The sequence below is a fragment of the Venturia canescens genome, chromosome 10 (assembly GCF_019457755.1).
Source record: "Venturia canescens isolate UGA chromosome 10, ASM1945775v1, whole genome shotgun sequence".
Lineage (NCBI taxonomy): Eukaryota > Metazoa > Arthropoda > Insecta > Hymenoptera > Ichneumonidae > Venturia > Venturia canescens.
In genome coordinates, this window is record NC_057430.1 from 18,762,686 (window position 1) to 18,785,486 (window position 22,801).

General features: G+C 44.2%; 4 protein-coding genes and 1 long non-coding RNA gene across 11 annotated transcripts; 3 read left to right on the forward strand and 2 right to left on the reverse strand.

Moving 5' to 3' along the window:
- Positions 1-13: 13 nt before the first annotated feature.
- Positions 14-9,228, reverse strand: LOC122417616 (carboxyl-terminal PDZ ligand of neuronal nitric oxide synthase protein). Of its 3 annotated transcripts, XM_043431284.1 has the most exons (12): positions 7,668-9,228; positions 6,530-6,677; positions 5,421-5,492; positions 5,088-5,177; positions 4,930-4,988; positions 4,740-4,848; positions 2,652-2,913; positions 2,471-2,586; positions 2,201-2,392; positions 1,929-2,120; positions 1,119-1,412; positions 14-984 (listed from the first exon to the last, which is right to left on the reverse strand). In XM_043431284.1, exons 2-12 carry the CDS (start codon positions 6,635-6,637, stop codon positions 343-345), a joined length of 2,136 nt encoding a protein of 711 aa, XP_043287219.1. In that variant the 5' UTR covers positions 6,638-6,677; positions 7,668-9,228; the 3' UTR covers positions 14-342. The 3 variants fall into 3 exon arrangements, with proteins under 3 accessions (XP_043287219.1, XP_043287220.1, XP_043287221.1); XM_043431285.1 differs by lacking the exons at positions 6,530-6,677; positions 7,668-9,228 and adding an exon at positions 5,592-5,812; XM_043431286.1 differs by lacking the exons at positions 4,740-4,848; positions 4,930-4,988; positions 5,088-5,177; ... (1 more) ...; positions 6,530-6,677; positions 7,668-9,228 and adding an exon at positions 3,033-4,698.
- Positions 6,078-7,886, forward strand: LOC122417625 (uncharacterized). Its single transcript, XR_006262320.1, has 2 exons — positions 6,078-6,368; positions 6,458-7,886. It is a non-coding gene; the product is annotated as an uncharacterized lncRNA (long non-coding RNA).
- An 870-nt stretch (positions 9,229-10,098) lies between the features above and the next one.
- Positions 10,099-12,835, forward strand: Mvd (mevalonate diphosphate decarboxylase). Of its 2 annotated transcripts, none has more exons than XM_043431294.1 (6): positions 10,099-10,842; positions 11,112-11,182; positions 11,283-11,350; positions 11,462-11,508; positions 11,607-11,761; positions 11,931-12,835. In XM_043431294.1, exons 1-6 carry the CDS (start codon positions 10,773-10,775, stop codon positions 12,711-12,713), a joined length of 1,194 nt encoding a protein of 397 aa, XP_043287229.1. In that variant the 5' UTR covers positions 10,099-10,772; the 3' UTR covers positions 12,714-12,835. The 2 variants fall into 2 exon arrangements, with proteins under 2 accessions (XP_043287229.1, XP_043287230.1); XM_043431295.1 differs by having other exon boundaries at positions 10,557-10,610; positions 10,791-10,842; positions 11,283-11,508.
- A 407-nt stretch (positions 12,836-13,242) lies between these two features.
- On the forward strand, positions 13,243-14,280 carry LOC122417624 (acyl-coenzyme A thioesterase 13-like). 2 transcript variants are annotated; one of them, XM_043431299.1, is made up of 3 exons: positions 13,243-13,512; positions 13,607-13,870; positions 13,973-14,280. In XM_043431299.1, coding segments are annotated over exons 1-3 (444 nt in total). In that variant the 5' UTR covers positions 13,243-13,510; the 3' UTR covers positions 14,151-14,280. The 2 variants fall into 2 exon arrangements, with proteins under 2 accessions (XP_043287234.1, XP_043287233.1); XM_043431298.1 differs by having other exon boundaries at positions 13,686-13,870.
- On the reverse strand, positions 14,147-19,667 carry Pxn (Peroxidasin). 3 transcript variants are annotated; one of them, XM_043431271.1, is made up of 4 exons: positions 19,346-19,667; positions 17,959-18,479; positions 17,518-17,837; positions 14,147-17,391 (listed from the first exon to the last, which is right to left on the reverse strand). In XM_043431271.1, the coding sequence occupies exons 1-4, from the start codon at positions 19,612-19,614 to the stop codon at positions 14,302-14,304; spliced, it is 4,200 nt and encodes a 1,399-aa protein (XP_043287206.1). In that variant the 5' UTR covers positions 19,615-19,667; the 3' UTR covers positions 14,147-14,301. The 3 variants fall into 3 exon arrangements, with proteins under 3 accessions (XP_043287206.1, XP_043287207.1, XP_043287208.1); XM_043431272.1 differs by lacking the exon at positions 19,346-19,667 and having other exon boundaries at positions 17,959-18,250; positions 18,336-18,472; XM_043431273.1 differs by lacking the exon at positions 19,346-19,667 and having other exon boundaries at positions 17,959-18,206; positions 18,281-18,417.
- Positions 19,668-22,801: the final 3,134 nt, after the last annotated feature.

Here is a 22,801-nt window from a genome sequence, read left to right on the forward strand (position 1 = left end):
TATAATCGTTTCGTTTACGAGAGCAACAGAGTTTTATTTATACTTTTTATTACACCTCTATAATAAATAAAATGAGCGCTAGCATCGCGATATGGATAAAGGAGCGACGATGATAACGAGCGAATGGCTTTTTGGTTTTGTACACAAATAAAATTTTTTTTTTTTATTCCACTGATAAAACGATATTACATCTTTGATGGTGAACAATCTTTCTGGGGAATGGGCCGGGTCATCTTGTTCCCGCAAAAACGGGGCAATATTAGCCTCTTATAAATACTAATGAAAAGTAAATTCTTCATCGCACGCGCGGGACGATGAAAATATTATAATAAAACTATTTGGCTATTTGGTCGTGTGTCGAGCCCAGGCGGTTCTTCGTACCTGCTGGGACATGAGATCATTCCGAAAAGGTAAACGGGCGCTCGTCGTCCTCGAAGGCGGTGGTCCGCAACTCGTTAAAACTGTTTTAACGTGATTTTTACAGCTCGAATTGGGACGTTGTCGTTGGGTTTGAATAACTCTTGTTATTATTTCGGTGGATAACGATCCACCGCTGCTGGTGCCGTTTACCGTTCGTCCCGGAGACGTTTCGAGGCTTCGTGGTGGAGCTTCCAAATTCATTGGTCTTTGGGTGGCACTTTCTATTCCGCCGTCGCTTTTCTTACCCGGGGATTCCTGATTTTCCGAAGCTCCCCGCTGCGAACAACTCTTCGCCAAGGATTCCCACCGCGTCGTCGCTCCCCCCCCTCCTGCTCCTTCATCGCCGTCATCTTCGCCGTCGGCGCTGCACGGCAATGGTCTGATAAAACCAGGAGCCAACGAATCAGTCGCCGCTGGCAGCAGCAGCAATTCGTCGCTTTCGCTTGGATCAAAACTCGGGATTTTGTCAGACAAAATCGGAGAATAAGAGGCGTAACCAGGACCGTTGGCTCGAGAAACTCTCAAAGACAAGACCGGCGGCGGAGTTTGGGCGTTGACGAAATTCTGCAATTATTTTGATCGTAGTATGATTGCTGGTATAACTCGTACGCTTTTTATTCGCTCATGGTTTTCGCGCGCAGCGAATCGGGTCAATCGGAGCATTATTTTTATCGAGACCGAATAGACAATCAACTTACGAACGGTTTATTATTATTCACGCCAAGTGGGCGTAAAAAAGTCGTAGGGCATACGGTGGTAGCGTAAGGGGAGTAAGGAGTATCGTAGGGCGATCTTTGCTGCTGATGAGGGCTTATATTGTCAAGTCGATCGAGCAATTGATTCTGGAAATGCAACTGATCGCTCGAGTTGTTGAGCCCGTGGACATCCATCCCCGGCCCCGGATAAAAAGACTCGCGGAGATACGACGACGAGGGGCGAGCCAAAGCCGGTGCTGGCTCCAATTCCCAGGGCGAACTTTGTCCAGGATTCGGCTGGCAATGAGAGAGAGAGAGAGAGAGAGAGAGAGAGAGAGAGAGAGAGAGAGAGAGAGAGACAAAACATTCGAGATTACATAGCAGACTCTTCTTTCTCCCTCTTCCCTTTTCTTTTGGCTGCCGCCGCGCACACAATTACCACAAGATCGTCCGTACAATTATTTCACAGCATTCTCACACATTGCACACCATCATAAGACACACGGAACATCAAAATAAAGCAGCAGCAGCAGCAGCTTCCGATCTGACCAAGTTGGGTTACGCGTCAAATAATTAGGAGAAATGGCAGTTTAGTTCGGCGAAGCAGCAAATTCGCGTTGCTTCCTCTATTTATTATTGTTTATTATTTCTCCAAACATTTGCGACGATGAATTACTACAAACTAGTTAGTATCAGAGGTATAAAAATCAAGTACAAAAAATAATCTAGAGGTCGAGCCAAAGTCAATTTGTTTTTTGTGATGCGTCACATTTTTTGAGATAAGTATCACTGCGTCATACGGTAGATGGTTACCTGGCCGAGACTCGACAAATCGGGAATCGTCGGCGTTTGCGGCGACGTCGCACTTCCAGTTGCACCAGACACTTGAGCTTGACCAGTCGTCGTCGTCTGGCTACCGCGCTCTTGTTCGCGCAAATGGCTAACCAACGAACCTATGTGCTCCAATAATTCTTTGTTCTGGACCAACAATTGATGAGTTCTTGACTGTAATAATTATAAATTTAACGGTCGATTAGAAATTTTTATAATAATTATAAAAATAAACTATAAAAACTAACGTTTACCTGAGCCTCTACTCTTGCCGCAGTTTCGGCAGCTAATTGATCCTGCAGGAGCCTCGCGTGTGCTACAGCAGCTCGAGTTTGTTGTCCCTGTTGATCGAGTCTTTCGCGCAACAATTGTATTTCGTGTCTAAGCGAGGTCAGCTCCCCACCAGCGACGAGCAAATGATCCCCGCTATCGGAGATTGCCGTCCCCTCAAATTTTATTATATATATATTTATTGCAAATATTATGAAATACCAATGAAATTCCAATGTTTGTTTTGTTCGTACCGATGGAGATTGCCTGATCGGCGATGCCGAGGCTCCGTGAGTTCTCAGGATACAAGGCGCAGACGTAGGGCTTTGTTCTCGTACTTGCTCCTCGAGATCTCCGATGAGCGATATGTCTGAATAAAACATACAATTCTCAAGTGAAAAATATTTGAGAGCTCTCGACGCGATTATAATATACCTTTGTGAACATTCGGCGACGGAGATGTTGCTTCTCTGATTTGTCGTCGCTCGTTCGTTATGTCGTCGTCTTGATCATCATAGTCGTCGCTACGAAGTAGACGATCATCATCGCAGCCGCCGCCCCCGCCGCCGCCGCGTCCACGATTTTTCATCATCTTTTCGATATCCTGATCACGATCTTCGACGGGCGCATTTAAACTCAATTTATGGCAAACTTCGAAAGCTTGGCCAACCGTTCTCACGACTCTCATTGCTTGACTCTGAAATGAAAATTGTCAAATATTCAAATTCATTTGTGAATCGGTAATGGTAAAAATAAAATGAAACGAGCAGGAAAATTGGTTAGTTCGTTCATCTTTTTTTCTTTTTTTTTTTTTACCTCGAGTTCATCAATATCAAAATTTTCCTCCTCCAAGGGATTTTCAATGAGCAGCAGCATAGGCTTGGGTGGTGGGGGGGGACCACGAGAAACACATTGTTTCGATCTGAACGAAGATCTTTTGCTTCTCAAATATCCCAAGATTTCGGGTTCTTTGAAGGATAATTTTTTTCGTGGTCTAGCCGTATTCTCGTTGGGCCGATCGGTACTTCCGCTTGTCAATAAATCACCCGAACCCGAATTTTTAGCTATTTTGGCTACACTTTTCAGCATTGTTTTTATATTTAATCGAAGACTCTTTGGAATGGTTTGGCGATTTAAAAAATTTTTCTCGACAGAAAAAAAGAAAGAAAGAAAGAAAGATAGAGAGTTGCTAGTTTCAATACACGGTATACGAAACAAATAGGATGCCCGCTTCGAAAAACAAAGAATAAAAATGAAGGAAAGTGAGCGTAAGATTTCCAAGTTTAAGCGTTTACGGAGCGTTGGCGCGGTGTTTTGCGATGCATAGACATTGCGGAACAATGATCTGGAAGGAAGGGACAAGTTGCCAGGTCGAACATAACTGAGATACTAGTCGAGAGTAAAATTCAACGACAGAGGGAGGGGGGACTGTGGTAGCTATTTTAATAACTCGCAAGCTTGTGAAAAGGCAGGCGGCGGGTGAGGAGGGCGTGTGGGTTGTACAATAGCCTTCCATCCGTATTTTTCGTCGTTGCTCCTCCCCCTTCCTCTCTCGTTTGGCGAGTCTTGAAAATTTGAAGAGAACGCGCGCGCGCGCGCGTGTTTCGAGAACAGAGGAACCAACAGCGGAAAAATGTATTTTGGCAAGCTCGCTTAACCCCAATGCCGAATTGCAACCGTTCGTTTTAACCCCCGCATCATTATTCCCCCCACTACGGAATCATCCACTCCAGATACATCTGGACAAAGATACACCGCTACGAATTTTCAAGAGGACAGCTGGATTGTAAAATTTATATTAATAACTTGAAAAATGATCGCGTACATGAAACTATATAGTAATTCTCTCGCTATTCGATATACCGAGCGAGCGTGTATTTACATTATTTTCCTCTTGCGCCGCCTCGTAACGGCGAAACGCGCAGCAGCTCCCTGCTCCTGCTCGTCGCACCACCGCCACCACCTACACCGCGATACTATATTCCTACCATTTCAAAATTAATCCTCCCGAAACGAGCGCTCATTTATAAATAGATGTTGGATAATTACTCGACCAAATGAATTCTCGTTCGCTTTTGACCGTTTGACCCCTCAATTAATATAATCCTACCAAAATCAATGGGTGCATGGTTTCCAGCAATGTTTCGAAATATATGCCCCGTCGAGAGCAGGAAGGATGTTTACGTATATTACCGCCGGCACCGGCGGGAGGGTTTATCATCACGTGCGACGCGAAACAATAATTCATCCGTCCAACGATGACAACGAAAGTGTATCGCGGACTCGCCGATCCTATAAATAAATATTTATAGAAACGTCGTCTCGATCCCTTCGCGATTCGGAAATTAGCTTGCCGATGGCGCGCACCCGCCGCCGTTACATCTCCGATTATCATTGCGAGCATTTTCGAGCAACTCCCGCGCTCCAGTTGAATCGTTGAGCAACGATCGATGCGACGGCACGGCACATCTCCCAGCACCCCCCCTCCTCCGATACCACCCTGGCTCACCTTGCCAAGCTTACCTTTTTGCTAGATTTGAAAACATTGCACTTGAACGAGTTACTGTTCCCGTCCCGAGCGATGTAACTAAAGATCTTGAGGTCGTGACTGTCATGAGATACGTAAAATATCCTGCAAATTAAAATAATCATAAAAACATCGTTATCATTATCATTATCGACTCGATAATTTTCGAATGAGGCATATTATTACCTATAAATCGGATAATGCATTTGAAATGCTTTGTTCTCGTCGATCCATTGTTGTTTTTTCTGCAATACACGAGGTTAATTAAATAAAGGCTCATTTTTATTTCCATCGACGAAATATTACAAATTTTCAACTCGTCTGCCTTTTTTTTATCCCTTTACCTTTTTCTTTCGTAACGTTACTTTTAAACCGTCGACCGATACCTCGAGCGTGACTTTTTTCTTCTTGATACCTTTCGCCTTGAATTCGTACTGTCGGAAAAACATTTGTCAAATAAACCTCCCATTATTTCTTCTCGCGGCCCTCTTCATTCATTCGTCGTCGACCCCCCACCCCCGAGATATCCTTCAATTTCTAACGCATCCCATTTTTTATTTTCTCTTTTTCTCTTCGTTTTAATGTTTATTTCGCGCGTACGCAGCCTTTTTTTTCGCATTAAATATATGATGCTTGAAATATGTTGATATTTAATTGGGAGGGCATCGTCCGCTCACCCGAATCCTTCGCATCGCCGCCACAATCTCAACTCTGCTGGTAGGCCGTGGTACGTCCATACATCCGATAAACTGCGACGGAAAATAAATTCATTAATTTCAATTATTCAAAGATCGATGAAAAAATCAGGTGTTTATACGATACGAGCGGATAAAACAACAAAGGCGTACTATATATAGCGTTGGAAGAAATAATGGCCTTCTCGCGTCGGTTTGGCCGCCGCAGCCACGTTTCAGAATCGCCTTTAGAATTTATAACACACACACGCACACACACACACACATATATATATATATATATATGTATATGTATTCGTTAACGCCAACGCGCTTCCTCCTCCTCCTTCCTCTATTTTTTACTTATTCCGCATCGTGTGGAAAAAAGATATAAACGCGCGTGTCTCGTTCGCTTTGAAACGAAATCGAATAACGCGACCGCCGTGGCGGCATCGATGTTATTTTATTTGCATGAAAAAAAAAATTAAATCGATCATCGGGCATCCGTAAAAAGAAAAAAAAAAAGAAAATAAAAACAATGGACAAAGAGAGAAATGCGAGAAGCTTCGTCGCACACGTGCGTCCACCTTTGAACACGTGACGCGCGCGGTTATAACCCGGTTGTGACTGGCCGAGGTCATAAAATTGTTTTGGTATCTTCCCCCCCCCCCCCGCGTTACGATTTCAGAACGGGGGGGGGGGGGGGGGGTGAGTGTCGGACAAAAAGATTAACAGAAAAAAAGAAGGAGAAAAAAAAGCGGAGATGCGGGGCTGACTGAAATAAACACGTGCGAAATGACGTCACACTGCGAGGCAGAGGGACAAGGGGCAAGCAAGGGGCATAAAGAGAACGAGAGGAAAATACAGAAATATCCCTGGGTTGCGGACGACGTGAAAAATCGACGACGCCTTCCTTCCCCCCGCCTCTGTGCACGGATTGGCTAATTTTTGGTAATATCTTTTATAATTATAAATGCCCGTATGCGCATACCCGAAAAACACATGCACAAAGTATCTCGTACTTTCTTTTCATTATTTAGGGTCGAATCAAGAGATACATACATGTTATTTGGAAAAATATAATCGGTGCTTATTGTAACTGCTGCTCGTACCTTGGCGTGAAAAATGATTCCGCGATGAAAAGCCTCCTCGCTGTGAAGCGGTATTCGCGTGTCGTACTCGTCATTGTGCACGAGGTTGTACTGCTTCTTCGAGGGCATGCTTGGCCCAACTTAAACCAATTGAGCTCGCCTACGTCCGCTTCGAAATGCAAAAAATCCAATGCGTTAGCAAACACCATTATAAAACCGACGAATCTATCGCAATTGATCGATATCGAAATGCGAAATTTCGTCGTCGTCGTCATCATCCCTCGCTACCGCTTTATTTCCAATACACACGTTAAATAAAATATAATATAGTTATGATACCGAGTTTAATGCGAACCAACGACACGAGTGCCATGCAACAAAATTTCCAATTATTAATTCCGGCTGACGAGAGAACGACTACAATTTCAACGAGTGCGCGGTCTCTGAATTTGAAAGGCGCGGCGGGCCGCCGCTCATCACCCGAGTCATCCTACCTTATTGCGGATATTTGTTATTTGTATATACGTGTATGGTGAAAGATATGAACAATCAATATATCTATGCATTATTGTACATATTCGTTCCATTGAAACGCGAAACGATTTTATGAACGGCGACTTGACTCGAGAATTTTGTTTAGCGTTCGAGTCCTTGACGATTCGTACCAGCATGCGCGCCGCGCGTACGTACAACGTTCTCGGTTCTCGCATATGCCTAGAAAAATGAACAAGCGCGTGAGTTTTTCTCTAGCGAACCAGTATATCTTCTCCTCATACGCACACACGCACGTATAGTACGTACACACAGAAAACCCCACAAACAAACACGCGTATAGTAGCCATGCACACGGGGGGCGGCGAGAAAAACCGAAGGAGAGAAACATTCACCTTTCCCGCGCGCGAGTGACGCGACGAATGCTTCAAAAAAACACTGAAAAATTCGCAATACTCAAAGATATATTGTTCCGTCATTTCTATAATTATCATTGTGGTGCAGCGTTTCTTATATACTCTCTATCCTCGGACCAAAAATTCCAGCGTATATAACAGCGTAAACAACGAAAAAGCAGATGACGAAAAAATTATGCGAATAAAGTTGAATAAATGCTGGCTAATGTAATAACTTTGTGAACGGAGCTTTATGCTTGTATTTTACTTACACATTCACGTAGTCGAAGGAATAAATTGCCCGCGTTTACCGTGGTGTGGCGCATCCCGTGTACCATAACCCCGTCATTCCGTTTTTTTTTTCTTTCAACACCACTCTTGTAAGGAATTCGTGATTACGCACGTGCGGAGAGAGAGAGAGAGAGAGAGAGAGAGAGAGAGAGAGAGAGAGAGAGAGAGAGAGAGAGAGAGAGAGAGAGCGCACCGTCCCCGTAAAAGAATTAATAATGAATGAAAAGTTATGACGGATGTATTTTTTTCCGTTCGGAGAAATCAATGTCAACGGTTATACGAACACGCGAGAAAAATAAAGAGTAGAACCCGTTTGCGGGGTTAGAAACTCGAAGAGCAGCCAAGACGATTTATCCCTGCGGTTTCGAGGATGCACTAGCTCGATGCTCACTGCCTTTACAATCATATGTAACATAGAGACAAGGTGAAGTGAAGAGAGAAAAAAAGAGCGTACAGGAAAAAGGAAGAACAGCGGTGGGGCGGCGAGGGAGGGGGGAAGAGAGTCGTCTTGCCTGTAATTTCCGCGATAGGGCTAGTCGCAAAAACCCTCGACGGCTAGTCGTCGACTGATGCACGCGCGAGAACGACCGAAGTCGTCTTTGCACTGTTCGTTTAGTGAGCTCGAACGTCGCCTTTTTTACGTTTTTTTTACGACGTTCCCGTATAAAAGGAAGGTTGAACGGCCCCGAGGAGCAAGAGACACCGAGAGATAGTCGGGTTTCGCGGGACCTTCGGAGCGTTCCTTCACCCTTTTTTCCGTCTCACCCTTCCGATTCTCGTTCCCCACTCTATTCTTTCGCTTTTTTCTTTTTTATTTTTTATTTTTTATTTATTTCCAGAATTGCATACTTTGCGCCAGAGAAAAATTTGACACTGTATACCGTGTGTTTAATTGTTTGCTCCTTTCACAATGTAGTATTATAACGCGTCCCGGCGATCGCGGTTCTCTATTCGAACCAAGTAACGCGCAATTTTTGGAGATTTTTTTACTTTTGTTTAGTTTTTCAAATTATTCGGGACATCACTTTTGTGACGACCGCCGCGAGTTTTCGTCAATATATGAAATGCTTCAGGAGATAAAATAAATTTCCAAGCACGTTATTGATGGAGAATGATGAGGAACATGACGCGAAGAATCGGCACAAATTTCCTATATGGTATAATACTGGGAGACAAGAAAAAAAAATCAAGTGTATTAAAAATACGGAGGAACTACTCTGACGTCGCGAAGGAGCAGAGGGCTGGCGTTGTGCTGAAAAACCGGCTGCTATTAACGAACACGACTGTACGGACAACAATAACGGACGTATATATCGGACAACACAGTCGGTCGAACCGTCGAGCGGCGGCGAGCTCGCTGAGCGGTCAGCGATACGGATCTGATTCGTGATTCCTATTTCCTATACAGACGACACTATATGACTCGCCCCACCTCCCAAACCCTTGTTTTCTTTTGAATTTGTCACATATGTATTATGGATACGGTAGTTACGGTACTGAAAATGTGATGATGGTGTGATGATGGGAAAGGTTTGCGTGCGAGAGGTGCGCGTCACACGCCGTACCGAGGTACTTGCTGCTCGCGAAAGCGCAATGGCGTCGGTTAACATGAGCAAGAATGCTACTCATAGTGACATCTGTAGGGGAGTTACCGATCGCGCGCGGCATGTCACCTCGAGGAGCAGTTTCCAAATTCTCTCGCTCGCTTATTTTTACCTTCTTTCCCAATTCGCATAATCCCGAACCCCTGGCTCAAGGAGACTATAGGGAAGGAGTCCAATCTCTGTATTGGGCGCCTGTTAGAAAAACGTCCGTGAAAATGTCGGGAACCCGGGTTCGAGGAACGGCCACTCGCGTCGCATTGTCGTTTGTGTACGGATATATATAGTAATAAAATCAATGTCGTTGGTGAAACTGACCGCCATGGCGGCCGAATCGTGGATTTAAAGAGCTTTCGCGCCTGTCAAAAATTGTTGAATCAACGATTATGAGTGCTCGTAATCGAAAATACTAATATGTATTGTAATAATATTCTCCAGCAACGTAAAACCCTGTGCTTTACACATTCCAAATATCAGCTTATCTCCCCTCGTATGTCGCGCTGCTAAGAAAAACCATAGCATCCGGGAAATTGCCGGTTCACATACTCATGTCGAAAGAAATTTTTTGTCACAAATTTTTTTTTGCATGATATTTATGAATATTTTAAAATTATATTGATAACTATAGCTTTTGTGACCATAGTTACTGTTTCATAAAACCTTAACATATCAAGCGGCCCGGATAAGCCAGTAGCATTTTCTGCCGTTTAGGATATCATTAGCTTACGTGGTGTAATGGTTCAATGACGGGCTCATACTCGTGGAGTCCGCGGTTCAAATCCTCCTGTGATTTATTTTTTTTTCATCATAGATAGTTATTGTTCTGACTATAGCAGAAATTTTAAAAAATCAATTGATTTTGTTGAATTATGTTTTTTTCATTCATTCATATAAAAAATGACTGCAATATGTTAATTTATTTTAACAGCAATAGCCACTGTGTCAGTGTATTCCATTTTACAAAGATAGGTTAGACCACGGTTAGACCCACAAAAACTATCAACAGTGTCAGCTGGCAGCAACGCATGCGCGTATATAACGCGTACATAATGCGCATGCGTTAACCCGTACACTACCTGCAACAGCGCCGCTCGAGAGGAACCCTCTTTCCCGACACTTTTACGGACGTGCCCGATTGCCGAGATTGGACTCTTTCCCTATAGTCTCCTTGCCCTGGCTGCTCCTCAGATTGCTACTAGAACCTCTCCCCACCACGCGCTCCGTCATTCCCGTTCATCCGCTGACCTGACCAATCGAACGGAACAGCAGCAGTAGCAGCAGCAGCAGCAAAGACACCGGGGAGATGTATGACATTCACAACGGGTATTCCTTTCCACTCGTATCCTCTTTTCGTCGTTGCGGTATTATTCATTGAACCGTTATCCCAACCAACTTGAGCGTTCGTTTACTTGTTCGCCCATCAGCTATATTTAAAAATCATTCGTGTCTTATATTCCGTTGGTTAATCGTCTCTGTTCGTGCGACATGGAACATCATTCGAAGACAAGTACAGTAACTTGCGTAGCGCCGGTTAATATTGCGGTTATCAAATACTGTGAGTATATTCATGCAAATATGCGTACTTTGATATACAGTTGTGACTTTCATCACTCAAACATCGCCTTTGTCGTTATCGATCATTCGAATCGAAGCCGGCGAGCAGTGGCGGCGCGGCAGCATTTTCAGATTTTCCGAATGATGAATATTATTTTGAATTGAATGCGCGAATGCCGCACTGGCGCCCGTCTCGCACGGACGACGGTGGCACAAATATAAAGCGCGAATAAAATTCAAATATTGACCCGCTCGCCAAACGTTTTTCAGGGGGCAAACGCGATGATGAACTTATCCTACCGATCAATGATTCCATCAGCGCCTCGTTGGACATTGAACAGGTGAATTTTATTTACGATAATAAAGTTGGTGGCGAATTAAAATCTCGGATAATTTGTCATTCATTCGTTTTGTTGTTGTTGTTGTTGTTTTTTTTTTCAGCTCTGCGCAAAAACTACGGTCATGACGAGTCCCGATTTCGAAAATGACCGTATTTGGTTGAACGGCCGGTCGGTTCAACTTTATTATAACTCAGGGTTCTATTTTTGTAACAACAAGAAACGACTGCTCGTATATATGGTTCCGATAACATCCGATAATAGTTAAAATTCATTTTTCAGGGAAGCGTCCATGGACAATAAGAGACTGCAAAATTGTCTGCTGGAAGGTGAGCTAATCCGGACATTTCGTTAATTATAGATAAACAAATAATTGATATTTATGAGTTATTGAAATGTGGAATGACGGTCGAACATAAAATTGCAGCTAAAAATAAAAGTGCGTTGTCGAAGGATGAAATGAAATCGTGGAAAGTGCACATATGCTCGGTAAACAATTTTCCAACAGCCGCCGGATTAGCATCGAGCGCGGCTGGTTATGCCTGCTTGAGCGTTGCGCTCGCAAAATTATTCAAATACGAGGTAAATAGATATTCAAAGTGTACTAAATTTGGTTGCCAAAGCGAGAATAATAATGAAACGTACGATGTAAGGCGAGTTGTGAAAAAGATAAGGAAATATTGTAAAGGCTCTTGCGGCGGTGCGGGCGGAAAGAAAAAGAAAAAGAAAAAAAAGAGATATAATATTTCAGGGTAACGTAAGCGCATTGGCGAGGATCGGATCGGGCTCGGCGTGCAGAAGTACGTACGGAGGATTCGTCAGATGGTATATGGGGGAAAAGCCAACGGGAGCGGACAGCGTAGCGAAGCAAATAGTACCGTCCTCGTATTGGCCGGAAATGAGAATATTAATATTGGTTACGAGCGAAGATAAAAAGGCGGTATCGAGCGCTATTGCAATGAAAAGAGGTGTAGAAACGTCTGAATTTTTGAAATATCGGGCGAAAAGCATTGTTCCGAAGCGCGTCGAGGAGATGGAGAGGGCAATAATGGAAAAAAATTTCGTACGATTTGCCGAATTGACAATGAAAGATTCCAATTCGTTTCACGCTGTCGCCGTAGACACCTTTCCTCCTTGTCATTATCTCAATGACGCCTCACGAGCTATAATCGATTTGGTTCACGCGTACAATTCCGCAATTGGATCAACCAGAATCGCTTACACCAACGATGCCGGACCAAACACGGTTCTTTATCTATTGGAAGAAGACGTTCCTCGAGTCATCAGCGTCATTCAACACTTTTTGCCTCCAGCTATCGAACAAGCCCCCTATCACCAGGAAAAATATTTTCGCGGTGAAAAAATCATTCCTGCCGAGCTGTCCCAAAATTATTTACTAAATATTCCTTTCTCCGTACAATCAGCAGGTTTATTGAAATATATTATATATACTCGCATAGGCGATGGTCCCAAATACCTCGATGATCCTAATCAACATTTGCTTGATAATCGAGGATTTCCCATCATCCCATGATATTTATTACTTTTTCACTGGCGCTGGCACTCGCTTATCCGCGCATCTTATTCCACTGTGAAATTCAACGATCCTTCTAATTATTATGGCGCGAATAAACGCTCTCGTTATTATGATTTTAACCAATTAATTATTTTCCTCGAGTTGTCGCGCAGTTTTATTATAATACCATTGTTCGTCTTTGTCGATTCGTCGCAACAATAATTTTCGTATCTCGCTATTTGTCTTTTCATTTTTTATTATTTTCCAAAAAAAAAATACGACGGACCGACAAGTATAATTTTTGTAATATTAAGAGATTCGAGTAGAATATTTATTATTTTTTTATTTTTCTTGGTGGTGTGTACGAAAAGGTGTACGATTGGCAGCATCGGCAATAAAAAATTGTTTATATACCGCGTGTACAAAATGCCCGTCTCATTTTGTTAAAACGTGAAATATTCATAAGTGTACTTTACTTACACCGCTGTGACGGCCGCGGCATCGTCGCAGCAGCATCAAAAAAATATGTTTCCCTCACCTTTAACAAAATAACCCATCATGTATAATACATTATATAATATCAGTGTGTGTACCGCCGCATAGTGTGCCCCGCCCTGATCCCTGGATTTCTATATGTTCCGCCGTCTTTTTGGAATAAGTAGAATAAAAAAATCAAGTTTGCGCGCACGCACGTATTGGTGACGTCGTCGAAATCGTCGAAATCGTCGAAATGTCCAAGACAAGAGCATTGGATCTGATCAGATCCGTGGCCCAACATGCGATAAAAAAAAACGCTTATGGCCGGTGCATGAAAAATGTAAGTTTCCAACGAATTTTAATAATTATCGGGAATTTACCCAAGCTAAAATAACAAAACGGTTACGACATAACCTCAAAAGTCCATATTTCAGGGCTATATATCAGCAGCAGCAGCAGCAGCAGCAGCAGCAGCAATATACTATACTTACTTACTATATTCGTGTCAAACAGGTAGAATTTATTTCAGCGGATAACGGAGATTGCATAGCTGAATTCACAGTTGGCGAGGAACACCTAAATGCCGGGGGAACGTTGCACGGTGGGTGTACATCGACCCTCATAGATTGTGTATCTTCGTACGCATTGATGACGACCGGATCCGGAGCACCAGGAGTTTCTGTGAATTTGGACGTTACGTAAGGCAACGCAATAAAACACAATAATATCATGGAATTGACTCTCGATCGGCTAATTTATTTTTATTTTTTTTCATTTTATTCTGTCTATGTTTTCTCAAGATTTCTCAATGCAGCTCGTTCGGGTGAAATATTGAAGATCGATGCCAAAACGATAAAAGCCGGTAGAAAATTAGCGTTTTTAGCAGTCGAAATGTCGAAGAAGAGCGACGGTGCGATCGTGGCAAGGGGTTCGCACACCAAATATATAGGAGCGTCCAATTTCAAGACGGATGATTAACATCGCGTTGCGCGTACATTTTATTTACAACAGGATGAGAGATAAAAATAATAGCTGTATAAAACGTAAAAACTTTTTTACGTGTAATCGTGTAAATAAAGAAGGGGAATAAAGTATGAATAATAATAATTGATCGAAGAGGATAATGTGTTTATAGGATGTGAAAAAATGAATCGTTTGAACGGTGCCTCGTGGTGGTGGAGGAGGAGGAGGAGGAGGAGGAGGAGGAGGAGTTTGTTGAGAGGAACCGTTTCAGTCGAAGAATTTGGTGAGACAACCGACGAGTTTGGAGCTTGAGATTTTTCACTTCTCGGTCCATACGATCAACGAGAGCTTCGATCTCGGGCGAGGACAACGACGCTGATTGCGAAAGATCGATGTCGGAATTGCGACGAGTCCGGGGAATGGCGTTTTCGAAATCGGAAAAGGCGTCAGTGGGGGCGGTTACGGGGGCTGTTGTAGCGGCCGCCGCCTCGCAATTCTCGCAACAATCGGACCAGAGATCCAAATCTATATGGGGTATTTGGTGACACGGAAGTAGCGAGCCCGCGGACATTAGGAAAACATCTTTTTGTACTCTCGTTATATTGTCGCCGTTGAGACACAGAATACTCGCGAGACTGGTGCGTTTTATTTGTTCGAGTTGTTCGGGTTTGAAGACGCTCGGATTCTCGTACCAAAAACGATCACCGTCGCGAGTCCGACGAAATTGTTCGAGGAGCAAACAGTGAAAAAGAGGGCCGACTTTGGAGCGAGGCATCTGATCCTCGAGAATGCCTCCTACCCAAACGTCGACGTTACCCGGATGCCCGTACAGCTCCCGAAGCTTGTCACGGACCCGACTATTGGATATATCATCGGCCAAATCGTCAAAATTTCTAGGAACGCTCAAGTTACAAAATTTTCGCCATTCGGTATAGCCGGGAATGGCGTGATCACGGGATCGTTGAATATTCATTGCGGCAAGATCGAGAGCTACCGCGTGAGCGGTACGGAACAATTGTTCGGTCAATTCGCGATTTAGATTCTCCTCCGGACGCTTCAATTTCGCCGGTGTTAAAAACATGCCCCGCAAAAGAGGATCGATACCGCCCTCGTCGACGAGCCTCCAAGGAGCAAAAAAGGCATCCCTAAGGGGTAGAGGACCCTGAGGTATGTCGGTGAGATTTTCGTTGAGACGCTGGAGCTCCGGTTGAATGAGAGAATGCCCAAAGCGCAACGCCGCCGTAGCGAAAACATTTGAGATTCTTGGATCAATCCGAGGATCGTATCCGGCGTATTTACCGATCAATTCGACGACGCTCCGTCCGAATATTCGCGGCAGCCAGTGCTCGTAAGTGATAACCTGCATCTCAGCCCCGACTATTTTACGAGCCTCCTGATAAATCTTTTCGCCCTTCCACAGAGGATTCGCCCGTGCAAGATGACGGGCGATCCTGTTGTGCTCCCGCAACCATAGGGTATGCATAGCGAGCAGTCCAACTTGCTCGTTGGCACGGATATCGCCCGCGAGGAAACAATTTATCGAGCTCTCGAGGTGATTTCTTCGGCAATCGACAAATTGTCCTGGAAGCGCGTAAGGGAGCATCGGTTTCCGTCCCGGTAGAGCCGGCCCTTCCCTGAGAAGTCCCCGATCCTCGATAACACCGGGAATACCAATTTGTCGAAGATCACGGGCGAGCTCGTCGTTGTAACCGTATACCTGAGAGGCGTCGAGATAACTCGTAAGTTGATTCATTTGCTCGCGCGGTGCGAGACCCTCGCCCCAAAGGACGCTCGTAATTCCGGAGCCGCAAACCGCGCTCGTTCGGACAAAGTCGATGCATCGCCGATTCGTTATTCGCGAATCGCCCGGCGGTACCTCCATTGGAAAACAGGGGGCGGCGTTGTCGCAAGATTTTTTGCAATCTATACCGTCCCACGACTCGCTCGATATCGAGGGTAAAGCGTGATCGAGATCGTGATCCAAGAATTGTCCCCATTGCATCGTCATGTGAGTTATCGAATCGTCGGACGTAATCGTATCGGTCGAGATGAGATTTGAGGATACGAGCCGTGCCGCCGGTTTCGGAAATCCATAATAGAGCCTGCCCTTTTGCCAGCCGACCGGCTGTGACAAACCGTTTTCGTATATCGCCGGTAATATTCTTCGAAATGCGGTATAAGACGAGCCCCACGTTTGATGCTCTCTATTGTTGCAAGAACCGTCGATGCTACGATATTTACCGTGATGACAAACGTTGCCGCAATTCAATGGCCTGGCCCCGGTACGGTGTCCGGTGCATCCCGAGAGCCTCTCTATTTCGGCAACCTCCTCCGTGCTCAACGCTTCCCTGTAATCGAAACTCGAGTTTACGTTGCTCGCGGGGATACCCCGTTCCACGTAACGTCTTATATTAACGAGAGTACGCTCGAATATTTCGGCCGGTCGGGCGGCCGCTCTCGCAGCCGCGTTCGGATATCTCGCCAATTTGAACGGATCGAAGGGTGGTTTACCACCCTCGGCGGCGGCTCCTCCTCCTCTTTCACCGAACAACGATGCGATCGTTTCATTTATCGCCCTATCGATGCTCGCTTCGGCATCTTGAAACGCTCGCATTACCAAAATATCCCTCGTACCGAATATTTGACGAATCTTCAACAGAGTCTGAGCGGAGGCCCGACCATACGCGTTGCTCGCGGTACACTCGTAACGCCCGCCCTCCGACGTGCTCACGTTAAATATGTACAAACTTCCGGCTCTCGATATTTTATATTTCTCGTTGTTGCCGTTGATCCCGCCGATCCCGCCGATCCCGCCACCCGCCGCCTCCTCCTGCTCCGCCCCCAACAAAGCGCTACCATCTTTTTTCCATTTTATCGCCGGTCTCGGCTTACCATCCCCGCGGCAAGGTATTTCGACCGACGAACCCGGCTCCGCTTCCAAATAATCCGGTGGCTCGTAAGTCAAACGCGGCGCGCTCGTATCACCCTCCGATACACGGATATCCGCGCTTACTTCGCCATAACCATTTATATTTCGTGCCTGGCACACGTAACGGGCCGAGTCCCCGACTTTCGTATCCGATATAACCAACTTTGAGCCGTTATCCTCATCGTTTATCAATTTAAATCTGCCACCGGTTGATCCGATAATTCGTATCCCGTTACGCCACCATTGTAATTCCGGGATCGGACGACCATCCGCTTTGCAGTACAGCGAGACTCGTTCTCCCGATTTTACGCTCCGCGACTCTGGTATCTGCTCCCGCGGATGTCATAAAAATATAATAAACGCCTTATTCGAGTCTATCGTGTATCGTCATATCGTCATATCGTCATATCGTCATATCGTCATATATATAATATATAATCGAACAAACGTTACCTCGGTGAAACGAATCGAAGGACCGGCGAACGTTACGATAGCCCGAGCTTTCCTCGAGACGCTCGTTCCCATTTTACTCTCCGCTATGCATTCGTATTCCCCTTGGTCGCTTTCCCTAATTTCATTTATCACGAGAATCGTACCTTCCTCCCGTAACGCGTAACGCTTCTCCTTATTCTCGTCGGCGTTCACCAATTCCTCCGAATTTTTCATCCACTTTATACGCGGTTTCGGATTTCCAGCTACTCGACAAGAAAACTCGGCCGTTTCTCCGATCCGCGCTTCAACGTCCTCCGGGCCTTCCGTTATTCTCGGCACCTCTGAAATCATAATATATTATGATATTATCATCATATCGAATAACTCGTTCGCCTCGAGGGCCTCGAGCGACGAGCATCAGTCAGCCACAGCCGGTATATAAAACAAAAAATAATACTAAACCGCAGTGAAAATCGAAACTCGTCATGGCGTCAAGGGAGCGTCCCCGCATTTCGGGCGGCGATTCGCAAACGGCCGTCGTTTCTCGAGGTGGCTTCTCTCTCAAACGTTCGACGAGCCAGACGAGATCGCAGTCGCAGACGAGCGCGTTGCTGTCCAATCGCAGTCTCGTCATTGGTCCAACATTTTCAAACGCATCGTCGGGCACTCGACGCAATTTGTTATCGTGCAAAAACAAACGCTCCAGACGTCTTAAATTTTTGAACGTTCCTTTTTCAATCTCCGACAAACGATTCTGATGAAGATACAATTGTTCCAGATTTACCAAATTATCGAATGCATCCGGTGATATTCTCTCGATACGATTTTTGTATAAATACAATATACGAAGATTCGTCAAATCCGCGAATGTATTCCTTCGTAAGCTTCGTATCTCATTGTCGTTCAACAGAAGAGTATCCAGTTTTCCGAGGCCAACGAACGAACCCGCTCGTATTTCCCCAATCTTGTTGAATCTCAAATCCCTGCCAACGATAATATTTTTTTTTCAAACGCGCCGTGCAATTCGTGTACACACCGACGATGCGCGAGAATTTATGCTAGATATAAACACCGCGCGTGCCTGCCTCTGCCTCTGCTTCTTCTTCTTCTTCTTCTTCTCTTATTACGTAGCGCATGCTGACAAAATATATACAACCGCGCTTGAAATCGTGGGAAGAATGAAAATTGCAAAATTGCGCCGTTTTGAAAAAAAAAAAAAAAAAAAAAAAAAACGTGCATATTGTTTTTATCTCGATTAGGCTCTATATTCGCTCTTAGCGATTCCGCCCAAGACTCGGCGGCGCGCGCGCGCGCGCGCGCGCGCGAGTGAGTCATTTCTTGAATTAGCGAACGAGCCTCGTCCGGAGAGAAAATCCAGCGAATAAAAAATTCAATCGAGTAAATCGCGCGACGAATTATTGTAATATTGTCGTTGAAAAGCATATATCATTCATATATAGTAATAAGTTATATTTTTGTCATCCGACGCGACTGCGCTTATATATCAAACATATTGCGAATTGTGACGAGAATAAGTAGATCTCGAATGAAAATTCAATAACGAAATGATTTTCAAGGATTGTAGATTTGAAAATTTTTCTCCTTCCCTCCTAACCGGACACATGCGGCGCGGCGCGGCGCGGTCGTAGTGTATATAGTATAGAAAGCAGCGGCAAGCACGCAGCGAGGAATATTAAAGAAAAAAAAAAGAAAGAGGCCTATGAATGAAAATGATATGCGACATATGCGACAAGATAAAAATGAAGCGAGATGAAATTGAATGTCCGATATGTGTGTTTTATACCTACATCATCGTATTATCGTCATCCATATATATATATATACTTACAGTACTGTAGTATTGAGAGGTATCCTAGGTATTCGATTGAGTTTTTGAAACATACATCTGACCGAAGTACCGAAGCACATGCACTTGTGCGGGCATTCGTTGCGGTACGAAGAATTAAAGCGCTCGTAACGTTGGCGAAGATGCTGCTCGTTATCGTTGGTCGTCGCGATCGATGAAGTTATCACCAGAGTAGTTGAAATAAGTATCCCGAAATAAGTATACCAGCCGATATAATCGCGGCCGGACCTCATCATTTTTAATCCCGTCATCGTCAGCGAGCCGAATAAATTCACAAAACTCGTGTATTTTTCTCAACTTTTATTGGGCGTACAACGCGGCTCGCTTTTCAGGCCATGCGAAAAATAAATAACTCGCTGCTCTTCTCATCCAATCGACATCGCCGAAGATGCCGAGAATCGTGCCGTGCGTCGTCGTCGAATATATAACAAGTCTCTTTCTCCCTATATACACGTTTGATCGTGTCTCATGCCTGCCTGCTGCTCCCGCGAAGAGAAAGGACACCTCGAGCTTTTGTGCCGCTCTGCGGGAACGAAGCAAAAATTTGTCAACTTTGCTCTCGCGAGAAGACGAGATTTCGCGCGTCGTCGCGTGTATTAATATATTCATGCGCGCACTCTCTTGCCAACACTCGAGCACGGTGGCGCGGCACGAGAGATACCGCAAACTGGCTAGATCGTCTTCTCCCCGTAGCCCGTAGTCGTAGACTGAGCAATAAACCGCGAACGCGGGGGACTCTCTGGACTCCTTACGAGCGATCTCGACATCCCGACGAAGAGAGTGCGAGCCCCGCCGGCGCATTATATATATATATATATACACGTATACTTTGTGTACACGCTACACAAGCCCCCTCCACCGCCGTCCGTAAACTTTTCACTTTTATACGCTTTATCTCCGTGTCTCCGTATGCGTTGGATTATTCGCATTTAATTATTAGTTAAATAATGCTCACACGCGCGTCATAAATTTATCAACAAACGATACGTAAATGATGTCTATACTACTCATCTGGGGCAAAGGTATTTCTTTGTAATATATATATATACCGCGTTCGCGTTCGCGCACGCTCACCCGTGTGTGCGTCGTGTCCAGTCGTTAGTCGTTATAGTCGTATCGTGAGCGCGCGCGCGCGCGTGCGAGCGAGCGAGAGCAGCCGGGAACGCGAGCGCCGTGAAAAATATATAAACTTGCAATGCTCGGGGCCAGGGGGCTGTGCTATATATATAAGAAGGAATAACGAATCTCAACGCTCGTGTGATATCTATCGTTGCATTTTATGTATGGATGTTATACCGGAGGTGGGAGTCTCGTAATCCTCCTATATATATATATATATGAATTTATGTAAATATATAGTATACGGGATATGCTGGTAGCGCAGGGAAACGATTTTTTTTGGAAAGCGAAGCGAGCATAAATATATAAGGTTTTCGTTCGAGTCGCACACTGTCCTCTTCATCGCGCGTCGAGACAATACGCGGCGAGCAGGGCGAATAAACAAATCTTTCCGAAACGCGAATATAAATCCCATAATTCGCGGGAAAGATACATGCATGCATATATGGATTGTGAAACAACATATTGAAACAATAATCGCTCATTCGCATCATTTTTGTACGACCATCTTTTTTGGTGCATGTGCGATCGAGCAGCTTTTCGTTATACCATGCAATTCACAAAATTATATCATCCATCAACGAATTTTTTGCAGCTTGCTACCGCGAGCATGCAAGTACATATATCAAGAGCCTGATTATTATTGATGAAATAGAGAGACGAAAGAAATGGATCTAATTATATAGGTGAGACACGAATAACATATAAGATGGAACAAAACTGTGAAATAAATTGTATCTAATATATATATATATATATAGTTCTCCATATGCCATGCGCGCGTCCTACAAAAATATCAAAAAGTATATGTGTATATATACTTTCGAGTATCACTCTTTCCACGTGAGAGTCGTTCCAACAAATTTTCAACAATTATTTTTATATTATTTTTGCGGCTATATTCGCGCGGTTTTCGGGGGAAAAGTGTCGGTTTCGCGATTATAATCTAAAGCTATAATACAAGCTTCATCGTCTGAATATTTTTCGCCCAAGTTTCTATACCTATATATAATAGTTTACCAGCAACTATAGTAGATTTATTCAAAAAGCAGCAACGACGCTTCGTTATTCGTATGTTTTCATTGTATAGAGTGCGGACGGGATCGACATAATAAACATCATCAAACGCGTCAAGCTCTCTTTTATTTCGACGACATGATAAAATAATTATATTATTATTATACAATAATCCTCAGTATACATGCCGAATTAAACGAGTCTCTCTGCTGCTGTGGCAGATAATATATATTTGGATGACCTAGTGCTGATCTCGAAAAACATGATTCACATGAAACCCCTGCTGCGATATACTTACGTCTTATTAATGATACCATCCTAAAAATTCCTATAGTAAAATAGAAAAGTCCACCGTTTTACTCTGCATGATGAACCGAAAACGCGGTATACGCGGACGAGTGAAAAAATAAATTAGTTCGTGTGCGGAAGAAAGATTAATAATAGAAATGTTGAAACGAACGACGATGCATATATATATATATATATACACAAGTCCATATTTTTTTTTTCTGATTCTTTCGCGAACCGACTCGAGTCCGGGTATAGGACCCCCGTGTGTGAACACGATATCGAACGGCATCTATATATATGCGTATAGGCGGGATATAGGATAGAAGGCGCGGCGTATGAACGACGACGATGTATCGGACGACCCTCATCCTCTGCATGGACGACGACGCGGCAACGACGGATGGGATGATGATGAGTCTGCTGTCTGCTGCTATACATTTGACGCGTATTGCTAGTACCGCGGCATCATAACCTAACTTATTCAACGATGAATCGGGCGCTTTGGGTTATTGCGATTTCGTAATTAATTAATTCACGTACGATTATATAGCTCAAAAGAAAAAAAGAAAAAACAAATATTTTTCCAAAGCACAGAGATGGACATGATCGGAGTATTCGAAAGGTCGTACACGATATATCCGGTGTGTTGATTTTCTGAATTAGCGGGAGTAATTCATCGAATCGCTAACAATGATATTCTGTAACCGCTCGGTCAATCAATCCGTTTCAACGGATCCATAATAGTTTAATTAAGAATAGCAATATATCGGGCGCGTGCATGCGAGCAAGGGCAACCGCATGCGCGTAATAGCATCCGATTTTATTATTATTATTACAATAGTGTTGGTCATAATAATATTTACTTGATTATTCGTTGACCATGCGATGACCGCGATCCCAAGAACGCATTACAGGCATTTATTAGGGGAAAAAAATGAAAGGAACAAGATCCACCGGTAGATGCGATAATCCGGTGATTCTTGGAAATATAAATTTTATTAGAGTCTCACG